We start from the raw sequence: 23,335 nt of genomic DNA on the forward strand, positions 1-23,335 counted from the left end.
GTCCTACAATAAATTATTCCCAATACCTAGTATACAATCCAAAGTAATTCAATATAAAAGAGGGAAGTGTTATTCATATTCAAGAGTAAAGATGATAATCAATAAAGACAGACCCCAAGATGACGCAAATATCCAAACAAGCAGTCAGAATTTTAAAGCTATTATTATAACTTAGGTCAAAGCTGCAGAAAAAAACATGCTCAAAATGAATGAACACAGGAAATTTCAGAGAAATAAAAACTATAAAAAAAAGTATTAATTAGAAATTGTAGAACTAAAAAGTACGATAGTTAAGATTAAAAATTCACTGGCTAGGTTGAACAGATTTGAGATGATAGAAAAGTCAGTGCATCTGAATATAGGTGAACAGAAATTATAAAATCTGAAAAACAGAGAAAAACACACAGTTTTGTAATCTGTGGGACAATACCAAAAAGGACAACATACATGAAATTGGGATCTCAGAATGAGTGCAGAGAATGAGGCTGGGAAAAATTTGAAGAAATAATAGCTGAGAGTTTCCCAGATTTGGTAGAAGACATAAATGAACACATTGAAGAAACTTTGCAAATCCTAAACAGAACAAAGAAAAAACCATACCAAGGTACAACACAACCAAATTGCTTATAAAAACACATTTTTTTATAATCCTCACCCAAGGATGTTTTCCTATTTATCTTCAGATAGAGTGGGAAGGAAGGAGAGAAAGGGAGAGAGAGGGAGAAACATCAACATGAGAGGGACACATTGATAAGTTGCCTCCCGCATGATTCCAACCAGGGCTGGTGATAAACCGCAACCAAGGTACATGCCATTGGCTGGAACTGAACCCGTGACACATTGGTCCCTGGGTCGACACTCTAGCCGCCGAGCCAAATCGGCCAGGGCTAAAGAAAAAAAGTTTTTTTTTTAAAAAATTTTTGTTTTTGTTATTTTACTTTTCCTTTTTCTTTTATTGACTTTTTTTTTTTAGAGACAAAGGGAGTGAGAGGGAGAGAGAGAGAGAAACATCAATGAGCAAGAACATCCATTGGCCGCCTCCTGCATGCTCCTCACTGGGGATCAGGTCCACAACCTGGGCATGTGTTCTGACCAGGAATCGAACTGGTGACCTCTTGGTGTATGGGTCAATGCTCAACCACTGAATCACACGGGCCGGACAAAAAAAAATCTTAAAAGCAGCCAGGAAAAACAAAACATCACACTACATACTTCATACGAGAACAATATGAAGGATGGTTGACTTCTCACCAGAAACAATGGAGACCAGAAAACATTGGAGTGACAACTTAAACATATGAAAAGAAAAAAAACTCAACCCAGACTTTCTATATCCAGAAAATATCCTACAAGAATAAAGGGTATGTGTGTGTGTGTGTGTGTGTGTGTGTGTGTGTGTATGTGGAGAATAAAGACAAAATTAAAACATTTTCAGGAAGATGAAAACTAAGTGAATTTATCACAGCAAATGTGCTGTAAAAAATGCTAAAGGTTGTTCTTTGGGCTAAAGGAGCTAAGATGGAAACGTGGATATTCAGAAAGAAAGGAAAAGGTAAAAATGTGGGCAAATATAAGAGGCTATTTTTTTGTTTAAATTACTTTACTATACATTTAGTTGTTTAAAGCAAAAACTGTAACATTGTATTATGGGATTTACAGCATATATAGATGTAATGTACATAACTAGAGCAAGAAAGATGGGAGACAGTCAATGTAATTATGTAGTTGCAAGGTTCTTATAGTTTACATAAAGGGGTACAATATTAACTTTAAGAAGATTGAAAAGTTCAGGATTTGTATTCTAATCCTTATGTAAATTGACACACAAATAATAGTGCAAAGAACTGTAGCTAAAAGAAAACAAATTAAAATGGAATTCTAGCTCTGGCCAGTTTGGCTCGGCAGTTAGAGCGTTGGCCCACAGACCAAGGAGTCACGGGTTTGATTCCAGCCCTGGTCAGGTTGTACGGGAGGCAACCAGTCGATGTATCTCTCTCACATCTGTGTTTCTCTCTCTCTCTCTGTCTCCCTCCCTCCCACTCTATCTGATGATAAATGTAAAAACATCCTCAGGTGAGGATTAAAAAAATAAATAAATAAAATGGAATTCTAAAAAACATTCAATTGACCCAAAAGAAGGCAGGAAAAGAGGAACAAAGAAACAAGAAAATGTGGAACATATATAAAACAAATAGCAAAATAAAAAACTTAAATCAGCCCTGGCCGGTTTGGCTCAGCGGTTAGAGCGTCGGCCTGCGGTCCCGAGAGACCCAGGTTTGGTTCCCGCTAAGGGCATGTACCTCGGTTGCAGTTTGTCCCCGGCCCTGGTTGGTCGTGCGGGTGGCAGCCACTCGATGTGTCCCTTTCACATCCATGTTTCTCTCTCTCTCTCTCTCCCTCCCGCTCTACCTGAACAAAAAATGTCCTCGGGTGAGGATTAAAAAAAAAAAAAAAAAGTTAAATCAACCACTTTGATAACTGCATTAAATGTAAATAGAATAAATACTCCATGTGAAAAATTAATTCTCAGAATGGATGAAAAAAGAAAGACCCAACAACACACTGTCTGTAAAAAACACATTTTCCAAGAATACATAAAAAAGAATTTTTGTCAACACCAAGAGGAACCAGAGGTTGCTTTAACACTCCAAAGTCAACACTGTAATTTATTACAATAACAGAATCTTGGAGAAAAACCCTGGAAATATTCCAGGTGCCCATCAATAGGAGAACTGATAAAACATCATGAATTGCTGAGATACGAGTGAGCAATGAAAAGGAAAAGGAAAAATTCCCTGGTAAGTACACGTGGATGAGTTTCAGAAACATGCAGAAAAGCAGCTTACACAGGAGACCACCAACTACATGGTTCTATCATATAGGAAGTCCCACAACAGGCCAAATCGCCTCCATGGTTAACAAGAACAGAGAGAACAGGAGCTGCCTCTAGGGAATGGGGTAGGGTGACAGAAGTTTGTGTTATATAAATTTACGTTATTTAAAAAATTGACTGAATGCACATTTCACTGCATGTAAAATTTAAAAAGCCACAAATATTAAAGTCTAGTTAATGATATGCAGGCTGAAGTGTTTAGGGTTGAAGTGTACTGATGCCTGCAAGTTACTCTGAAATACATTTTAAAAAAAGATAAGATTGATGAATGACTATATATGTATAAAGCAAATAACAAAAAGTTCACTACCATAGGATTTCGTTGGTGGATATATGGGTGTTCACTATATAATTCTTTCAAGATTTCTACAGTTTAAAACCCAGGAACAGATCTTTCTTGGTACACACACTCCTTTTTGATACACTCTGTGAACAAATCAGATCTCCCCAAATCTTAAAAACAAAGTATCCCCAGTTGTTTTAAACTTTAATACCTTCTACATCTGTATTACATAACAGATCTGAAGCAGCCATCAGCCCTGCATTATAGTGACAGACTTTTAGGGTTGCAAGAGACAATAAAACTTATACCTAAGAGTCCCACACTTTTTATATTCATTACTAACTTTTGAAATCCCTTAGGCTTTAAGGAATTTTAGGTTGGGAATTTCTAATGTGGTCCAATTCCTCTTCCTTTTTTTTTTTCCCCAAAATCCTCACCAGAGGATGTGTTTTTTTATTTTGAGAGAAGGAGCAAAAGGAAGGGAGAGAGAGGAAGAGAAGAAGAGAGAGAGGGAGGGAGGAAGGGAGGGAGAGAGAGAGGGAAGGAAAGAGAGGGAGAGGGAAGGAGAGAGACGGGGGAGAGAGAGATGGGGGGGGGAAGGAGGGAGAGAGAGAAAAGATCCATCGGTTGCCTCCTGTACTTGCCCTCACTAGGGATGGAACCCACAACCCAGGTATGTGCTCTGACTGGGAATCAAACCCAAAACCCTTTTGGTGTATGGGATACCACTCCAACCAACTGAGCCACCCAGCTGGGGCCTAAATCCTTCTTTTCTAGATGGAACACATTTATTCATTGGTATACTCTCCCCAAACCAGCATTATCATACAGGGTGAGTAGGTTTACAGTTGTTCGTATGGGAAATAATACAATAATAAATAAATAATAACACAGCCCGGCTAGTGTGGCTCAGTGGATTGAACATCATTCCATGGACTGAGAGGTCCTGGTTTGACTCCGTCAGGGTACATGCCTGGGTTGTGAGTTCGATCCCCAGTAGAGGGCATGCAGGGGGCAGCTGATGGATGTTTCTCTCTCACATCGATGTTTCTCTCTTTCTTTCCCTTCCTCTCTCTCTAAAATATAAAAAAGGAATTTAAAATAAATAAAAATACAAAAACAAACTGTGTTTCCTATACTCACAACTGTAAACCAACTTTTGCCCCACCCTGTATATTACACTATAATGTACCCAACTGGCAGGGAAGAAAAGTGAAGTCTCCCAACCTTTGATATACCATGAGGAAAATGCTATTTCTCTTGAAAAAGAAAAATAGGGTAAACCTTGCACAAAGCAGAGCATACCTCCTGTTCTGTCTGATAAAGCTTGACGGTGATGTTCCTTTGGAAACCCTCATCACTGGCGTCATAAAACACCCCGAGACTGGTAATAACGATTGGGTAGAGAACTCGAAAGCTCACGCTGACGACTCGGTCCTCAGAGAACCCTGATGAAGTGTCTTCAGATAAACTGAACGCCTCAATTTCCTGATTCAAAACTAAGAAAGTAATAAAAAAGGAGTTTGACACAATCAGATAATATAAAGTAATGAGGTCAGCTTGATAGCAAAATCTAGATACTTATTTGTATATAATTCTTTCAAAAAGAGTAGTAAATTTTCAAATGCTTCAGAAATAAAGCTGAAGGCCCTGCAGTTGTCTGTCTAATCAAGGTCAAAAACAGTTTTCTTCAAATAAGTTTTTCAATTACCATAGATGACTCAGGACAGATTACATGAAGCAGTTAATATGGCTGAGAATATCAGTGCCACTTTGAAAATATAAAAACCTATTTTAAAAGATTATTATACCAGCCCAGCTGGTGTGGCTCAGTGGCTGGGCATTGACCCATGCACCAAAAATCGCCAGTTCGATTCCTGGTCAGGACACATTCCCAGGCTATGGGGCCCATCCCCAGTGGGGGGCATGCAAGAGGTGGCCATTTGATGTTCTCTCTCATCGATGTTTCTATCTCTCTCTCCCTCTCCCTTCCTCTCTCTCAAATCAATAAAGAAAAAAAAAACGCTGATCGAAGGTCATACAGCTGCAAAATGGCAGCACCGAGATCTAAAGCCAAGAAGCCTGACTCCAGAGCCCATGATCTTCATTAACCACTACACTAGTGCTGCCTAGAATAGTAAGGTGTATATGATATAGGTTTCACAAATTTTAAAATACCAGAAGTCATAATCTGATCACAACTGAGATCTGAAAAGTTTACTCTCCCTTAGAACCACACCTAAACATAATAGGAAATGCTAATAAACCAAGAGAGGCAGTAACAAAATTACCAACTTCCCAATATTGGTTCCCTGGCACCACACAGAACCTTATTAGGACCACCTTGAACTCCTACAAATTTTAATTGTAAGGAATAAAAAAAAGTACTACTTGTATTTTTTTTTTTAATCCTCACCCAAGGACATTCTTGCATTTATCTTCAGACAGTGTGGGAGGGAGTGAGGGAGGAAAAGGGAGAAACATCAACATGAGAGAGACACATCAAGTGGTCGCCACCCACATGACCCCAACCGGGGCCAGGGACAAACTGCAACCGAGGTACGTGCCCCTAGCAGGAACCAAACCCGGGACTCCCTCGTCTGTGGGCCGACGCTCCAACTGCTGAAACAAACCAGCCAGGGTGTGTATTTTCAATTTTTTACTCTTTGTATCTTTTGCAGAAGCTCAGGCAATAATTCTAAGAGAAAGTGGATTCACAATATTTGTATCAAGGCTATTATAAATCAACAGGCTGGTGGAATCAGCAGTTTTCCAAAAGTTCAAAATTCAGTAATTGAGGGTTTATCTTTGAATGAGGAATTTACAGACGTACTTGAATCACACTAAAAATAAACCCTCCTGACCCTAAAATTATATATATCTATAAAGAATCTTCAGATACCCGGAGTGATTAGTCAATCTGTTAAAAAGAATGAAAGATACATTTTGAGGTAAGCTCAATTTTCGTCTAAAAACATACACCGTACCAGTTCAGCGCCTTTCCTCAACATCACACCTGTAGAAGCAGTCACAGGGCTGAGGAGAAGAGACTCACCTGGGTTCGTGATGTTGAGCAGTGTGCAGGAGTAAGGGTCTTCCCGGTCCTCCACAGGCACGTCACAGCCACGAGCTCCTATTATGAACTTCACCAGCACACTGAGAAGTGCGGCATTAACATCGGTTACTAATCTTCACCCTGCATATTCACGTTTCCTCATACCCATTTCAGAGCTTTTAGTTTGAGACACAGTATTTATTAGCATTGATTCTAACTTTATTCTTCCAGTCTAGCCAAAAGAAGGAACAAGTAAATCCAAAGATGCTAACTACCAAGTGACTTGCATGTGAACTCTCCGCTGTAGTCCTGCATGTAGTAAAGCAAGTGTGAACACGTTTGGCATGGCTACCAGTCACAGCTCATGCCAAAAGCAAACTACAGTGAAATCAACTTCTCAAGCCTACACCTAAAAACCCATCTCTATCTGCAGTCTTCTCTACTTGCTTTCTTCTACGTCAAGACTAGTCTTTCTACTTGGGAGGCTGTCCTCTCCCCTCCTCCACATTGCTTTACCAGTTACCTGTAACTCGTGGCTCCTTCCCTACACATTATAAATATGATGAAGTCCTGACATCAATTTCTATTTGCCTACTGTCCTTCCTTGTCCACACAATTTCCTTTACAGTGAAATTCTACAAAGCAATTAACTAAAATTGCAGCCTCTAGTTTCTCATTTCCTACTCATTTTATAAAATAGAAATTTAGCTTCAATATCCACTACTTCCTCTGAGATGTCTACCACCAATATTGGTTGCTGCTAAATCAACAGGTACTGGCTCGACAGCACTAGTCTCCTTAAATGCTTTCTTCCCTTCTTTATAGGCCCTGCTCAGTTGGCACTGCTGGCTCTTGTTCTCCAGCTGGTCCTTTAAGAATGAATAGGACCCAGGGCTTTGCCCTTGAATCTCTTTTTACTTGTTCTCCCTGAACAATACTTATTCTCAAGGCTCTAACTAGCCTGGGCATGATTCCTGAATTGGCAGCTCTAGTTTGGACCCATCTTCTAAGTAAAAGATCCATCAGTTCATTGGACATCTCCACCTAGCCAGCCACAGAGAGCTGTGTGCTGGAGCCTGTTCCTATTAGTGGGTGAGAGTAAACTGCTGGATTTTCAGGAATTCCGTGAGCTGGTTATTTATTTATTTTTGTGTGCTGATCATTAAGCACAAGTTTTATTAGAAACTAAATTACATAAACTTAAAATTAAATATATTATTAAAAACAAAGGAAATGAATACTCAAATTAATGTGCTAATTATTTCACTATTATCTCTGCTCTTGAGGTTATTTATCTCCATTAGCTCTGTATGGTGGAAATATTATAATGCATGCTATTGTGTATCTTCCCAAACTCTGTCCAGAGATATCACATTAGATGCCTGAAACTGGCCATGGTGGGATCACTTACAACAGGAAAACTGGCAAACACTGCCAAGAAGGGTTGATTTCTTGTTTTGTTGATTGTCTAGACTTAAAATGATGAAGAAAATGTTAACAATGCAGATTAAATTTAAAATGTGATGTGACTGTAGCCATTCCACTGTGAATAGTACAAAAAATAGTACAAAATACTCTTCCACTGTTCAAAACCACTCACTTTATCAACTACAAGTCGTCACCTTAGTCTTACTCTTGTCAGAACTATACTCTTGTCAACTGCAACCGTGAGTGAGTTATGAAACCATTCTATGAGAATCAACTGGCTATACAGACTTTACAATAAAAAGTATTGTACATGTATTATCTGTCAATTTTGTGCTGCACATCATCTCTATCAACAAAGTTTATAATATACAGACACATATATAAACACTTCTCTTCAAAGGGCCAGCTGGTAAACATCTACCACTGCCTGCAGGTACCTCAGACTCAACGCATCCACAACTGAGATTTCCCGTGCTCTTCTCACCTAGCATTTTCTGTCCTGACTGATGCCTTCACTCCTCTCCAAGTTAGAAGGCTAGCTGCCATCCTAGACTCCTCCTCTTTCCACAAACAATGACCTTATTTCCTCACAAGGCCGCCACTTAGTTCAGCTCTTTAGCATTCTTGCCTTAACAGCTCTCACTTGACCCCGTAACGCTCAATGCAAGTGTTCAGCGTTATCTGGTCATACCTCTGTTATACACCCTCCCTCCTTCTCTTTCTGCGGTAATCTCTGTCTCTCTGCCCCACTTCCCTGTTCTAATGCTCAGTCTCACACTTACCCACACAATACACTGTATCTATATATTTTTGTATTCCACTATACACTGTATACTACCCTATACAGAAGACACTATTAAATACTTGTGAAATTGACAATTTAGGGTTTTATTACAAAGGTTTTCAATTAAGTAAGGTTCTTGAAATATATATGGAGTCTGGCTCCTTCAGTGAAATCCAAGACCTGAAAGTAAACCATACCACAGAAATGCAAACACTTTTACTAAGGGCCAATTAAGGCAGAACATCTTTCATAAATAAAGAGCATTTAGAATAAAAGTATAAACAGAAATTAATAAATTTGCTAATTAAATTATTGCAGATATTCACCTAATTTGTATTTTTTAAATCCATCTTAAATACTCCTACTAGATCCAAAAAATTACCAGGAAGTTATTTTTGGCTAATAACTTATTTCTATATAGATATCTCATAATTTTAAAAAAACAAATCACCAAACTTACTAAATTTAAAGCAAGAATGCTATTATGGCAAATAAATTACTGGTGAGAACCTGAATGTTAATTGCATTCATTCCATTTAGATCTGAGTCATCCTCCTCTCAATAGTTGTTGAGTGCTTTAGTCTATGTCAAGTTAGGATCTAGGTACTGGGAATATACATCGGTCAAAAAAACTGAAGCCCCTACGCTCTTAAAACTTATATTCCAGCGGGAAAGACAATTTATAAATATTCAGCTAAATATAATACATGTGCTAGTTGGTGATAAGTATTATAAAGAAAAATAAAGGGGGGTGGAGGTAGAAGAGGGTATGGGAGAATAAATGGTGATAAAAAAAGAGACATTAAAAAATAGCCTGGCCAGCCAGCCCTGGCCAGTATGGCTCAGCGGTTGGAGTGTTGGCCTGTGGACAAGAGTCCTGGGTTCGGTTCCCGCTAGGGGCACGTACCAAAAAAAAAAAAAAAAAAGCCTGGCCAGTGTGGCTCAGTGGTTGAGCATCGACCCATACACCAAGAGGTTGCCAGTTTGATTCCTGGTCAGGGCACATGCCCAAGTTGTGGGCCCAATCCCCAGTGGGGGGCATGCAGGAGGCGGCCAATCGATGTTCTTCTCTCATTGATATTTCCATCTGTCTCTCCCTCTCCCTTCCTCTCTCAAATCAATAAAGAAAAGATATTTTTAAAAAAAGTAAAAATAATACAACTGAGAAACTAAAAAAAAAGAGAAATAAAGCCAAGGCCCTGGCCAGTGTGGTTCGGTTGGTTCAGCATCATCCTGTGCACCAAAAGGTTGCTGGTTTGATTCCCGATCAGGGCTCATGCCTGGATTTTGGGCTCGATCCCCAGTTGGGGGCAAGTAGGAGGCAGCCAATGGATGTTTCTCTCTCACATTGATGTTTCTCTCGTTCTCTTTCTCCCCTCCTCTCTAAAAAGCTATATATATGTGTGTGTGTGATTCCGTGTGTGTGTGTGTGTGTGTGTGTGTAAAAGAAAAGCAAAGAAAGCCAAGTACAGGAAGATGGAGATGGAACAGGAGTGGGGTGCTATTCAATATGGGTCTGCCTGGTAAGATGACATCTAAGCAGAGACCTGGAGAAAGTGAGAAAGTGAGCCATGAGGATATCCAGCAGAAGAATGGTATAGGCAGGGAAACCAGCAAGTGCAAAGGCCCTGAGGCAGGAGTCATAAATGCAGTGTACTGAAACACAGTAAGGTGGCCAATGAAGGGATAATAAGCTGTCGATAAGGTCAAAGACCAAAATAAAGACTTGATATTTCACTCTGAGCAAGAAGAGGAGTCAATGAAGGGATATGAGTAGAAAAACTGATATAATTATAAAAGGATCATTCTGTCTGTTGTATGCAAAATAAATACAGGGGATCAAAGAAAGGTAAAAGCAGGAGATTCAGATAAGGAGGCCTCTGTAATAATCCAGGTGAGAGGCATTAAGCCTAGGCCAATATGGTGGTTCTCACTGTAACAGTAAATGATCTAAAGGTAGCACCAAGGCCCTGGCTGGTTTGGCTCAGAGGTTAGAGCATTGGCCCATGGACCAAAGAGTCACGATTTGATTCCAGTCAAGGATATATACCTTGATTTTGGTTCAATCCCGGTCCCTGGTCCAGGCCATGTGGGAGGCAACCAATTCATGTGTCTCTCTCACATTGATGTTTCTCTCTCTCTCTCCCCCTCCCTCCCACTCTATCTGAAAATCAATGGAAAAATATCCTCGGGTGAGGATAAACAACAACAAAAAAAGGCAGCACCAAGAACACATGCTGATGGACTGGACATGGCATGAGAAACAAACAATCAAGATAACACCATATTGCAGACTTTACTAAACTTCCCATTTCCCTGATTCCTCAACTTCCTCACAAATAGGCTATGAGCATCCCACCCAGGTGGCCAGTGTGGTCAGGCTGGTCCCTGCCACAGGTGTCCCTTCTTGCCCTCCCGACTGTGACAGTGACATTCAAATGTAACAGTAAGATTCCCTTGCACCTTTTGCTTGTAAAGCTGACCCTTGAACAATGCAAGGTTAGGAGCAGTGATGCCAGTGTAGTCAAAAATATAAATATAACTTTTTCTTTATTTAATTTTTTTGTTAATCCTCACCCAAGGATATTGTTCCATTGATATTTTTAGATAGAGTGGAAGGGAGAGAGAGAGAAAGACATTGATGTGAGAGAGACACACTGATTGGTTGCCTCCTGCAGGCCTGGGATTGAGCCTACAATCCAGATACATACCCTTGACTGGGAACTGAACCCGTGACCCTTTGGTCTACAGGCCGACACTCTTAACTACTGAGCCAAACCAGCCAGGGTTCTGTATATAACTCCTGACTCTCCCAAAACTTAACTACCTAATAGCCTACTGCTGGCCGGAAGCCTCACCAATAACATAAAGAGTTGACTAACACAGCCCTGGCCGGTTTGGCTCAGCGGTTAGAGCGTCCGCCTGCGGTCCGGAGAGACCCGGGTTCGGTTCCTGCTAAGGGCATGTACCTCGGTTGCAGTTTGTCCCCGGCCCTGGTTGGTCGTGCGGGTGGCAGCCACTCGATGTGTCCCTTTCACATCGATGTTTCCCTCTCTTTCTCTTCCTCTCTCTCCCTCCCACTCTGTACAAAAAATGGAAAAATGTCCTCGGATGAGGATTAAAAAAAAAAAAAGAGTTGACTAACACATATTTTATATGTTATATGTATCATACATGGCAGTCTTATAATAAAGAAAACTAGAAAAAATGTCATTAAGAAAATCATAAGAGATACATTTACAGTTATTTACTGGAAAAAAATCCATGTATGAGTGGACCCTCACAGTTCAGATACCTGTTGTTCAAGGGTCAGTTGTGTACTCCACCATGACCCCCAATGAAGGCACTTGCCCACAGGTCCTCACTCACTCGGCTCCCCACTTGCTGGGCTGAGCCCACTCCATGGACACTCCTTTCCTATGGCCCCTGTATGGTGTACTGTGCCTCCCTCTCTAGGACTTAAGTATAATAGTCCTTTAATTTCATAGGCCTCTCCCAATGTAATTTCTGTAGACATGCTGGATTGATCCTTAAAGACACCACAAGGGGGACTTACTTCCCCATTTACAACACAAACACCAAGGTTTTTGGTCTGAGCAACTGGCAGAGCCGGGCCATTATTTTCTGAGATGGGAAAGACTATATAGGAAGAACAGGTCTTGGAGGTGGTTCTGACAGTATCGTTGCATCTGAGGCCTTTTATTTGCTGGGTAATAGGTTCTATTATCATTGTGATCATGAACTAAAGAAACCTGTCTTGAAAAGGAAAGAAAGCTGCTATGAACAAGATAGGAAATCTATAAATGTTCATTGCTGGTGACAAGAAAATTCACAACTGCAATTCACTTGTATAGCTACTCAGTCACAAGTGTGACAGTTTAATGCAATCCTGAGAGGGCCCTTCTCTGCTTATCACCTCTGAGTCTACACACAACAAGAAGTGCAACCTTCCATGCTTCTCTCTCACTAAAGCCTTACTACATATCTTCACAGGCTGGTCTCACTGAGACTGCCTTGCGCTCCTCATCAGTAACCAGCCATCCAATGTCAACCTCAGATGTGCTACCAAAGCTCCGCCCTGGAAGGGTGGTCAGGAAGAAGAGCGTGGAGGATTATTCACACTGCAGCTCACAACTAAAAAGTCTACAGAACTGAAAAAATTAAATGCATCTCTGTGAAGTCAGTGAAAAGCATATTTTGACATGTGTCTAAGTAGAGAACTATTCTGGAATAGAATATTTTAAGAATTGCTAGTCTAACCCAAAGCAAAAACAAACTAGGGAGTCTATAAATAGTAGGTATATTAACCAATGACTATATCCTCCCCCAACTATCTTTTGGCTTAAAACCCTGGTTAAATTTACTTTTGGGCTCAACTATATGGAGGAAAAGCAAAACAAAATAGTCTTTTCTCCCAGGAAAAGAGGTTACATGACTGAATTAACATTCTGACTATCCATCTCTTACTCAGTAAATCAGGCGAGATGCCAACTCAGAAAAACCTACCGTTGACTTAGTTCGGGATGCTGTGTTAAATGTTTCAGCCAGGTGCTTCTTATCACATTTCGAAGTTCATGGTTATTGCGGGCTGACAACACACCAACTACCACATCATAGTGACTAGATTTCCACTGAGGAAACAGGGCCAGTTGATCTAGAAATAAGCAACAATAAATTAGAAATGTCACGTCTCTATGACTATGTTCAATATGTAACACAAAAATGTTTATTACAAAATAATATATGTTCATGTTTGTAGAAAATACAACTACAAAGAAGAAATGAATTTTAAAGCATCCACAAACCCACCATCCAGAGATAACTACTACTAACATTTTGGTGTCTTCCACACATATGTATGTATTCATGCTCATGTAAGTAAACAAATCTTCAAAACAAACAAGATGTTTCTAGCAAGAATCAGTTTGAAAAGGCATTGTAGCATAAACTACAGAATAGTGGGCGGAAAGAGTCAACTAGGCCATACTCAGAATCGTGGCTCTTTTATATTACATATAAGTTATTTAACTTCTTGAAGCTCAGTTTCCTTAACTATGAATGAGCATAATAACATTTTTCATGGAGTTGTAAATTAAATGAGATAATATGTGTAAAAGTACTGGTTTGGTACCAGGCAAATAGTAAGAACTCAGTGGCAACTAACAACAAAAATATGCTTTCATAAGTGAAGTCCTACCTTAATATTAGTTATTAGGTTTGGGAGACAAAGCTGAAATACTCCCATGCTGGGAAGTACCAGAACCCTTATTAATGCCAATAAATTCTACAGCCAGCAAACCTTTTATCATTTACTAAATATTCTGAAGAATGAAGGAGGGGAAGCAACATTCGTAGAAAAAAAAAAATCAAGTGACTAGTCATGTGAAAGGCTCATTTTTTACTGTCATAAGGTCTAAAGGGCAGGATTACAATTTAAAAATGTGTCCTTAGAAGACAGAAGGAAAAAATACTTTGTCCCTGTTTTTTCGTCACCAGTTTCAAAGCTTGAGAGCTACAGGCTTATAAATAGCTCTGATGAGGGATCTATTTCATCTCTTTCTCCAATGGCGGGAACTGATTCAAATGTTTCTAAAAATAAATTACTGAAGGCTAGAGATCTTTACTATGGTAAATGCAATGTTTTTATATACCATAGGATCTAGGTATTCAGTCGAAAGACCTTTTTTTCAAAGGACCAATTAAAATGACAAAAAAATCTGGGAACACATTCTTCTAAGTAGGGTAATTTAAGGGCATTACATTGTGACAATTATAGGAATACAGGAATTTTTGTGTAGATACCTTATTTTCACAATAGGTATGTTTCTTAAAAGGTACTTCAATTCTAAATGGAATAGAGATACTTGTTATTTCACCCTATTATGAATCTTGCACTGAAACAAATTCTTCTATAAAGGCATAATTTATCTTTAACATAATCCCAAATTTATTCATGGATTAAGTTTGCTTATTTTATTTATTTATTTATTTATTTATTTTTGGTTAATCCTCACACATCGATATTTTTCCATTGAGTTTTAGATAGAGAGGGAGGGAGGGAGGGAGGGAGGGAGGGAGGGAAAAATTGATATGAGGGAGAAACACTGATTGGCTGCTTCCCACATGACTCCAACTGGGGCTGGGATTGAACCTACAACCCAGGCACCTGCCCTTGACCAGGAATCAAACTCGTGACCCTTTGGTCCATGAGCAGATGCTCTAACCCTGAGCTAAACTGGCCAGGGCATTAAGCTTGCTTATTTATTAATTATTAACAGGCCATATTTATACAGCTACTAAGTTCTATGTATAGAGTATAATTTTAATGCTTTGCATGTAGAGTATCATTTAAGGCTCACAAGCCTATGACGTATGTAGTTTAGGCTTCTTGCTAAACACATGAAACACACAGAATTCAGTAACTTCCCTTTAGTTAAACAGCTAGTAAACGGCTGGCTAAGATTTAATCCTGGCAATCTGACTGCATTCTTCATCACTATTTTGTTCCATAGCTATAAAGCTTAATGTAGCTCATCAGAGCCTAAATTCTGATCTTTTACCCGTAACACAGGTTCAAGTGGTGAATTAGTGATAAGTGAATCACTGAAAATGCTGGTTAGCACTTTAATTTTTTAAAATTCATGGCCCAGGAACATTTTTTCTCAGATTTAACTATACAATGAAAGTTGTACCTACTGCTGGAACTAACTCTAAATGAACCTGAATTTGAATAATTTAAATGCATATGTAATATTTGTAATGATATCCCATCTCAGAGAGAAATATTAATAGTAAGTACATTTTTTGTGACAGGAGTGAGGCAAATGGAGTAACCAGACATATCTGACACTAATTCCATAGTCAACATGCTGCAGAGAGTATCAATAAGAAACTATTTAAATTCCTTGTGCCTCAGTTCCCTAATTAGAGAAAATACAAAAAAAAGTCTCTAGATACTCTATCTCAAACTGTCTTCTCAAAAGATTAAAAGCTGTAGAAGAGCAAAAAGCCTAAATACCTCATTTATCTGATATTGGAAAACAAGGCTGTTGCACACAAGTGAAATTTCAAAATAACTGAAACATCCTTCTAACTGCCAAACATTACCTTCTTTTGATGGACAATCAAAATCAATCTTTTAAAAATGGATTACATGAAATATAATTTAACCCTTTCTTGATGATAAAATATTCATGAACAAGTTCTTAAATTTATCCCTTTCTTGTCATTAATTCTAGCTGCTGTTTCAGTTCACACTTTTACAAGGGTGTCCTTATGGCTTCTCCCTGACTTCTCATATGACTTCATATCGAACAAGAGTCTTCTAAAAATAAATCAACAAATAACTAAAGATGAAGATAACCACATGGCATAAGAAACTCCCAGGGAGCATAGCTGTAAACTGCCTTCCGGTCTCACCCCACTCCTCTGCCCCTGCCAGTCCCCTCTGCTTCCAACCCATGTCTGAGCTGCTTCTGTTGAAGTGCTTTTTCTCCTTCTCTTACAGAAGAGATGTACAAGGCAGATTTTAGCCTTTTAGAGAATTTCTATTTCCAGAGACATTGAAAAATAGGTTTCTAAAGGCCCAACCAAAAAGATGAATAAACTAATTCAGTAAAATTGTAGGATACAAAATCATTTTTGAATACTGGCAAAAGTCAGTTGTATTTCTATACCCTAACAAACTATCACAAAATAAATTAAGAAAACAATCCTATTTACAAATAAATAAAAAAGAATAAAATACCTAAGAATAAATTTAACCAAGGAGGCAAAAACTATAAGGCACTGGTGAAAGAAACCGAAGAAGACACAAATGAATGAAAAAATATCCTGTGCTCATGGGTTACAAGAAATAGTTAAAATGTCCATACTACCCAAAGCAATCTACAGATTCAGCACAATTTCTACCAAAATTCCAATGGCAATTTTTACAGAAATATAACCAATAATCTTAAAATTTGCATGGCACTACAAAAGATCCCAAATAGCTAAAGCAATTTTGGGAAGGAAGAACAAAGCTGGAGGCATCATACTCCCTGATTTCAAACTATATTACAAAGGTACAGTAATCAAAACTGGTATTGGCATAAAAACAGGCAGATCAATGGAATAGAATTAGAGTCCAGGGGGAAATTCCTTTATGACAAAGGAACAAAAAATATACAATGGGGAAAAAGTCTCTTCAATAAATGGTACTGGGAAAATTGAACAGATAAATGCAAAAGAATCAAACGGAAATACTATCTCATACCATATACAAAAATCAGTTCAGAATGGATTCAAGATATGAACATTAAGACTTGAAACCCTAAAACTCCTAGAAGAAAACATAGGCAGTTAGCTCCTTGACACCGGTCTTGCTGATGAGGTTTTGTACTTGACACCAAACACAAAGGCAACAAAAGCAAAAATAAACAAGGGGGACTATATCAAACTTCTGCACAGCAAAGGAAACCAGAGACAAAATGACCTACTGAGTGGGAGAAAATATTCGTAAATCATTTATCTGATAAGGGATATTTAAAATATAACCACTCCGATCTAAAAATGGGCAGAGGGCGCGCTCTCAGGAGCAGGCCCATGCCTCTCTTCCCTCTCAGATGTGCATCTTTACTTTTCTCTCCTAGGGTCCCCACAAGACTTGCAACCAGGGGAGCAGCAGACAGTGGCAGCCTGTCTGAGGCCAACCCGCTGAATGTTGTCTCCAAGGTCCCCTTTCACTGACCTTTCAGTGAGCTGACAGAAGCCCTGCCTTGGTTCACGTTTTATAAAAATTAGCTTTATTACACATTTTATTGGTTCTCAAGAATAGATTCATGTTGCCTGAGACTGAGAAACTAATATATTTTTAATAATACATCTCTAACCTTCCTTTTTTTAAATTATTTTTAATTTTGTTAATTTATTTTTGTGAAAGATGCTTCTCTCCCCCGCCCCCCCACCACCACCATTGACACCTTCCTCCCCCCACCCCTGCCACCCCGGTCCCCAGCTTTGTTGTCCATGTCCATCGGTTATGCATACATGCATATAAGTTCTGTGGTTTATCCCTTTCCTCCACCCCCACCCCCTTCTGAGGACTGTCAGTCTGTATCCTACTTCTATGACTCTGGGTCTGTTTTGTTCATCAGTTTGTTTAGTTCATTATATTCCAGAAATAAGTGAGATCATGTGATATTTATCTTTTTCTGCTTGGCTTGGTTCACTTAGGATAATACTTTCCAGGTCCCTCCATGTTGTCTCAAAGGATAAGAGATCTTTCTTTCTTACAGCTGCATAGTACTCCATTATGTATATGTACCACAGCTTTTTTTATCCACTCGTCTACTGACGGACACTTGGGCTGTTTCCAGGTCTTAGCTATTGTAAACAGTGCTGCTATGAACATAGGGGAACATATATTCTTTCTGATTGGTGTTTCAGGTTTCTTAGGGTATATTCCTAGAACTGGGATCACTGGGTCAAATGGCAGTTCAATTTCTAACTTTTTGAGGAAACAACATATTGTTTTCCATAGTGGCTGTACCAGTCTGCATTCCCACCAGCAGTGTACTAGAGTTCCCTTTTCTCCACACCCTCGCCAGCACTTTTGTTTGATTTGTTGATGGCAGCCATTTTGGCAAGTGTGAGGCTCATCGTTTTAATTTGCATCTCTTTGATGATTAGTGACATTGAACATTTTTTCATATGTCTCTTGGCCATTTGTATGTCCTGTTTGGACAGGTTCTAACCTTCCTCTTAATCACTTTTTTCCTTTTTATTGAATTTATTGGGGTGACACTGTTAACAAAATTATACATTTCAGGAGCACAATACCACATCATATCGACACTGTATTGTGTGTTCACCACCCCAAGTCTCCTTCCAACCCCATTTATCCCCCCTATACCCTAGCTCTGATCTTTATTTCTTCCTTCTACTCACTTTGGGAGTTCTTTATCTAGTTCCTTTAAATGTAAAATCAAATTGTTTGAGATTTTTTTCTTAAAATAAGTCTGTAATGCTATAAATTTCCTGCTTAAGACTGTTTTTCCTGTGTCCCGTAGATTTTGGGATGTTCTCATTTTCATTTGTTTCAAGATTTCTTTCTATTTCTTCCTTGATCTCATTGTCAACTCACTCACTGTTTAGTAACATGTTATTTAGTCTCCACGTCTTTGTGTGTTCAGTTTTCTTCTTGTGATTGAGTTCTAGTTTCATACCCTTGTGGTCAGAGAAGATGCTTGATATTTCAATCTTCTTGAATTTATTGAGACTTGTTTTGTGTTCTAACATTTTCTAACATTATCCCAGAAAATGTTCCATGTGCACTTGAGATAAATATACATTCTACTGCTTTGGGGTGAAATGCTCTGAAAACATCAGTTAAATCCATCTAATCTAGTGTGTCATTTAAGGCCACCACTTCCTTGTTGATTTTCATCTATAACATTTATCCACTGATGTCAATAGGGTGTTAAAATTTCATACTATTACTATACTACTGTCAGTTTCTCCCTTTATTTCCATCAAGATTTGCTTTACTTATTTAGATGCTCTTATTTTGGGTACATACATGTTTATGAGGGTTATATCCTCTTGTTGCATTGCTCCCTTTATCATTATGTAGTGTTTTGTTTTTTTTTGTCTCTTACTATAACCTTTGTTTTGAATTCTACTTTGTCAGATACAAGTATTGCTACCACAGTGTTTTTTTTCCCCCATTTTCATTTGCATGAAATACCTTTTCCCATCCTTTTACTTTTAGTCTGTATTTTTTGTTCTGAGATAGGTCTCTTCTAGATGGCATATATGTGGGTCTTTTCTTTGTTATGTATTATTTAATTTAGAGAAAAAGAGAGGGAGAGATAGAAACATCAATGAGAGAGACACTGACTAGCTGCCTCCTGCAGGCCCCCCACTGGGGACTGACCTCGCAACCTGGGCATGTGCCCTGACCAGAAATTGAACTGGTGACGTCTTGGTCCATGGGTTGATGTTCAACCACTGAGCCACACCAGAGGGCGGGTCTTGTTTTCTTATCCATTCAACTACTCTGTGTCTTTTAACTGAAGCATTTAAGCCATTTACATTATAATTGATTACTGATCCTGAATGGTGTGGCTCAGTGGTTGAGCATCAACCCATGCACCGAGAGGTCACCAGTTCAAGTTCTGGTCAGGGCACATTCCCAGGTTGTGGGCCAAATCCCCAGTAGGGGGCATGCAGGAGGTGGCCAATTTATGTTCTCTCTCAATGATGTTTCTATTTCTTTCTCCCTCTCCCTTCATGTCTCTCTAAAATCAATAAAGAAAAATTTTAAAAAAATAGATTATTGAGAGTCAAAAGAATAAAATGACAATAAAAACAGACCTATGTTCTCATTTTCTTCTTCTTTTTTTTAATCCTCACCGGGGATACTTTATTTTCCCATTTATCTTCAGATAGAGTGGGAGGGTTTGGGGAAGGGAAGAAAGAGACAGACATCCATGTGAGAGAGACACATCAATTGGTTGCCTCCCGCCCGGCCAGGACCAGGGCCAGGGCCTGAACTGCAACTGAGGTACGTACCCCTGACCAAAATCAAACCCATGACTCTTTGGCCAGCAGGCCAACATTCTAACTGCTCAGCCAAACCGGCCAGGGTTCCTCCTTCTTCTTCCCCCTTTTTTTTATCCTCACTTGAGGACATTTTTTGCATTTATCTTCAAATAGAGCAGGAGGGAGAGAGGGGGGAAGACAGAGAAGCATTGATGTGAGAAAGATACATCGACTGGTTGCCACCCACATGACCCCAACCGGAGCCAGGGACAAACTGCAACCGAGGTACATGCCCTTAGTGGGAACTGAACCCTGGACTCTCTGGTCCGCAGGTCGACACTCTAACCGATGAGCCAAACCGGCCAGGGCATCCTTCTTCTTCTTAAAGAAGGTCCTTTCACATTTCTTTTAATACTGGTTTGGTGTAATGAACTCTCAACTTTAGCTTTTTCTTGTCTGGTTAGCTCATCATTACACCTTCAATTTTAAATAAGAGCCTTGCTGGATATAGTCTTGGATTCAGGTCCTCACTTTTCATCACTTTGAATATTTCATGCCAACACCTTCAGGCCTGAAATGTTTCTGTTGAGAAATCGGCTGACAGTCTTATGGGAGCTCCCTTGCAGGTAACTGTCTTTCTCTTATAGCTTTTAAGATCCTTTGCCATTTTAATTATGATGTGTCTTGGTGTGGGCCTCTTTGAGTTCATCTTCTTGGGACTCTCTGTGCTTCTTGGACTTGTGTGTCTTTCTCCTTCACCAGTTAGGGAATTTTTCAGTCATTGTTTCTTCAAATAGGTTCTTGATCCCTTTCTCTCTTCTCCTTCTGCTGTCCCTATGATATAGACGTTGTTATGCTTCATGTTGTCTCAAAGGTCGTTTATCCTGTCCTCATTTATTTTGGATTCTTTTTCATTTTTGTTCCTCTGGTTGGGTGTTTTTTCCTACCTTGTATTCCAAATCACTGATTTGATCCTCTGCTTCATTCCACCTACTGTTTTTTCCTTCCAGTGTATTTTTCATTTCAGATATTGTATTCTTTATTTCTGACTGGCCCTTTTTTTATGGTTTTTATGTTCTTTTTCATGCTGTTGTAGTTCTAAGTTCCTTGAGCATTTTTATAACCATTTTTTATTAACTCTATCTGATAAACTGTTTGCCTCCATTTCATTCCATTCTTTTTCTTGATATCTCTCCTGTTCTTTCATTAGGGGGCCTATGTCTTTGGCTCTTCATTTTGTCTTCCTCTTTGTGTTTCTATGTATTAGGTAGATATGCTATGACTCCCAGTTTTTGTGGGGTGGCCTTATGTAGTAGGTATCCTATTGGGTCCAATGGTACAGTCTCCTTGATCACTTGTGCTGGGTGCTACAGGAATGTTTCTTCTGTGGGTTATGTGAGCCCTCCTGTTGTAATTGAGTCTTAACTGCTATTGGCCCATTAGTGGATGGGATTGACCCTCTGGCTGACTGACTTGAGGCTCAAACCTGACCATGGTATGTGAGCTGCTCTGGTGGCGCTGACCACATGAACTGGAATTTGCCTCAGCAGGGTTTGGTGCCTGCTGAGATGTTCCTTTGGGTATGCCACATGTGAAGCTTACTGGATCCTGCTCTGATGTGTTTGAAGATGGCCACTGGGTGTGTTGGTTCTGGGCCTCTTGGGAGGGATTTGGTGTAGGCCAATGTCAAAGGTTGCCTGTGACTGGCCCTTGGCAACCTGTTTGGAGCTATACAATCTATAGTTTGTAGCTGCCTCTGGTGGGCCTAGATGCATGTGGGAAGGAGTAAGCTACACACCAATGCCAGCAATTACCAGCACTTGGCCTGGGGGCAGGTCAACAAAAGTCTCAAAGCACCCCAAGATCCACCTGCACTTGCCTCCACCTGCTGGCTGCCTCTAGGCTCAGTCACTGAAAGAGCCTCTGGCTCTTCTCCTTAGCAGGGTGTAAACTCTGCTGGGTAGGGCAACTGCTTTCCCCAGGTTGATGCTGCATGGAGGGAAATGCTCCACTCAAGAAAAGTGGTGTCTGGGGGGAATGACCTAGCATATAGATCCTGGTGACTGTCCCTCAGCTCTTTCCCCAGAGCCACAAACCCCAGACTCTCCTAACGTGACTCTAGTCCACTCTGCCCTCTCCCCTCTGGAGCCACTCAGGGTGAGTGGCTGTGAACAAAATTTTGTTGGCCCTTTCAGAGGGTGCCTGTGTCTCAAGTGGACTCCTGTCTCTCCCTGGCAGAAAGAAATCCCAATGCTTTTCACAGCCAGATGTTATGTAGGCGCCTCTTCCCAGCTCTGGTGCTCGGGGCTGGGAAGCTGGCTTGGGGTTTAGGTCCCATGCTTCTCAGGAGGGAACCTCCCACAGCTGAGATATCTCCCCAGAACCTCAGTTGCTGACTGTGAGAGCAGGCCCGGCCCTTTTCACAAGTCCACCCTTCCCATCAGTCTCAGTGTGGCTTCTTCTATAAATCTGTTTATAAGACTTCTCTTCAGCTAGTCTTCAGTTGGTTATTCAGGATGACTGTTTTATAATTAGTTGTAATTCCAGTTTGGTCCAGGGAAGAGGTGAGTGTAGTTTCCACCTAATTTGCTGCCATCTTGGAGCTCCTGGCTCAGTTCTTTCCTGTGGAATTTCTAGAGAGCCAATGCAGCCCTGCCTAGGCTCTCTCCTTTTGCTTCTCCTATCCTAAGCCCTTCCTTTGTTTCACTATCTCCTGCTTTAATAAACATACTCTCAAAAGCACCTGCACTTGCATTGTGAAATCTTTCCTGCATAAATTCAAGAACCCACACACTACAGACCAGCCAGAGGCAGACTTGCTCTGGGCCTGGTTCGTGTCTACTAACAGAACGATGGGGCAGGAAGACAGGAGCCTGGGTCCATGGTGCTCAGGGAGCTTTCCCTTCCCCATGCCTTTTCTGTACCTTCCATCTCAGACTCTGTGGACAAAAGACAGAAGCAAATATCTACTTTGTTTAAGCCAAAAAATAAAAAATAAAAATAAAAATGAGCATAGCATCTGAATAGACATTTACCCAAAGAAGACATACACATAGCCAATAGGTACAGTACAAAACATTCAACATCATTAGTCATCAGGGAAATGCAAATCAAAACCACAGTGAGATATCACCTCACACCTGTCAGAATAACCATTATCAGAAAGACAAGAAATAATAAATGGTGAGGCTGTAGCAAGGGAAACTGTGCATTGTCGGTGTGATTGTAAATTGGTGCAGCAACTATATCAATGTGGAGTTTCCTTGAAAACTTAAAAATAGCAATACCACAGAATCCAGCAATTTTACTTCTGGGTATTTAGCTGAAGGAAATAAGAACAGACGACGAGATCGGGCGCGTTCAGGGTGG

At 39.9% G+C, this 23,335-nt stretch overlaps 1 protein-coding gene across 1 annotated transcript in view; it reads right to left on the reverse strand.

The window, feature by feature from the left end:
* B3GALNT2 (beta-1,3-N-acetylgalactosaminyltransferase 2) overlaps positions 1-23,335 on the reverse strand; it is a 65,182-nt gene that overhangs the window by 37,204 nt on the left and 4,643 nt on the right. The window contains exons 2-4 of the mRNA XM_036277750.1: positions 12,950-13,097; positions 6,232-6,332; positions 4,482-4,675 (exon numbers count right to left, since the gene is read on the reverse strand). Coding sequence (XP_036133643.1) covers positions 4,482-4,675; positions 6,232-6,332; positions 12,950-13,097 — 443 coding nt within the window. The remainder of the gene's footprint in view (positions 1-4,481; positions 4,676-6,231; positions 6,333-12,949; positions 13,098-23,335) is intronic.

This window comes from Molossus molossus, unplaced genomic scaffold (genome assembly GCF_014108415.1).
Source record: "Molossus molossus isolate mMolMol1 unplaced genomic scaffold, mMolMol1.p scaffold_m16_p_23, whole genome shotgun sequence".
Lineage (NCBI taxonomy): Eukaryota > Metazoa > Chordata > Mammalia > Chiroptera > Molossidae > Molossus > Molossus molossus.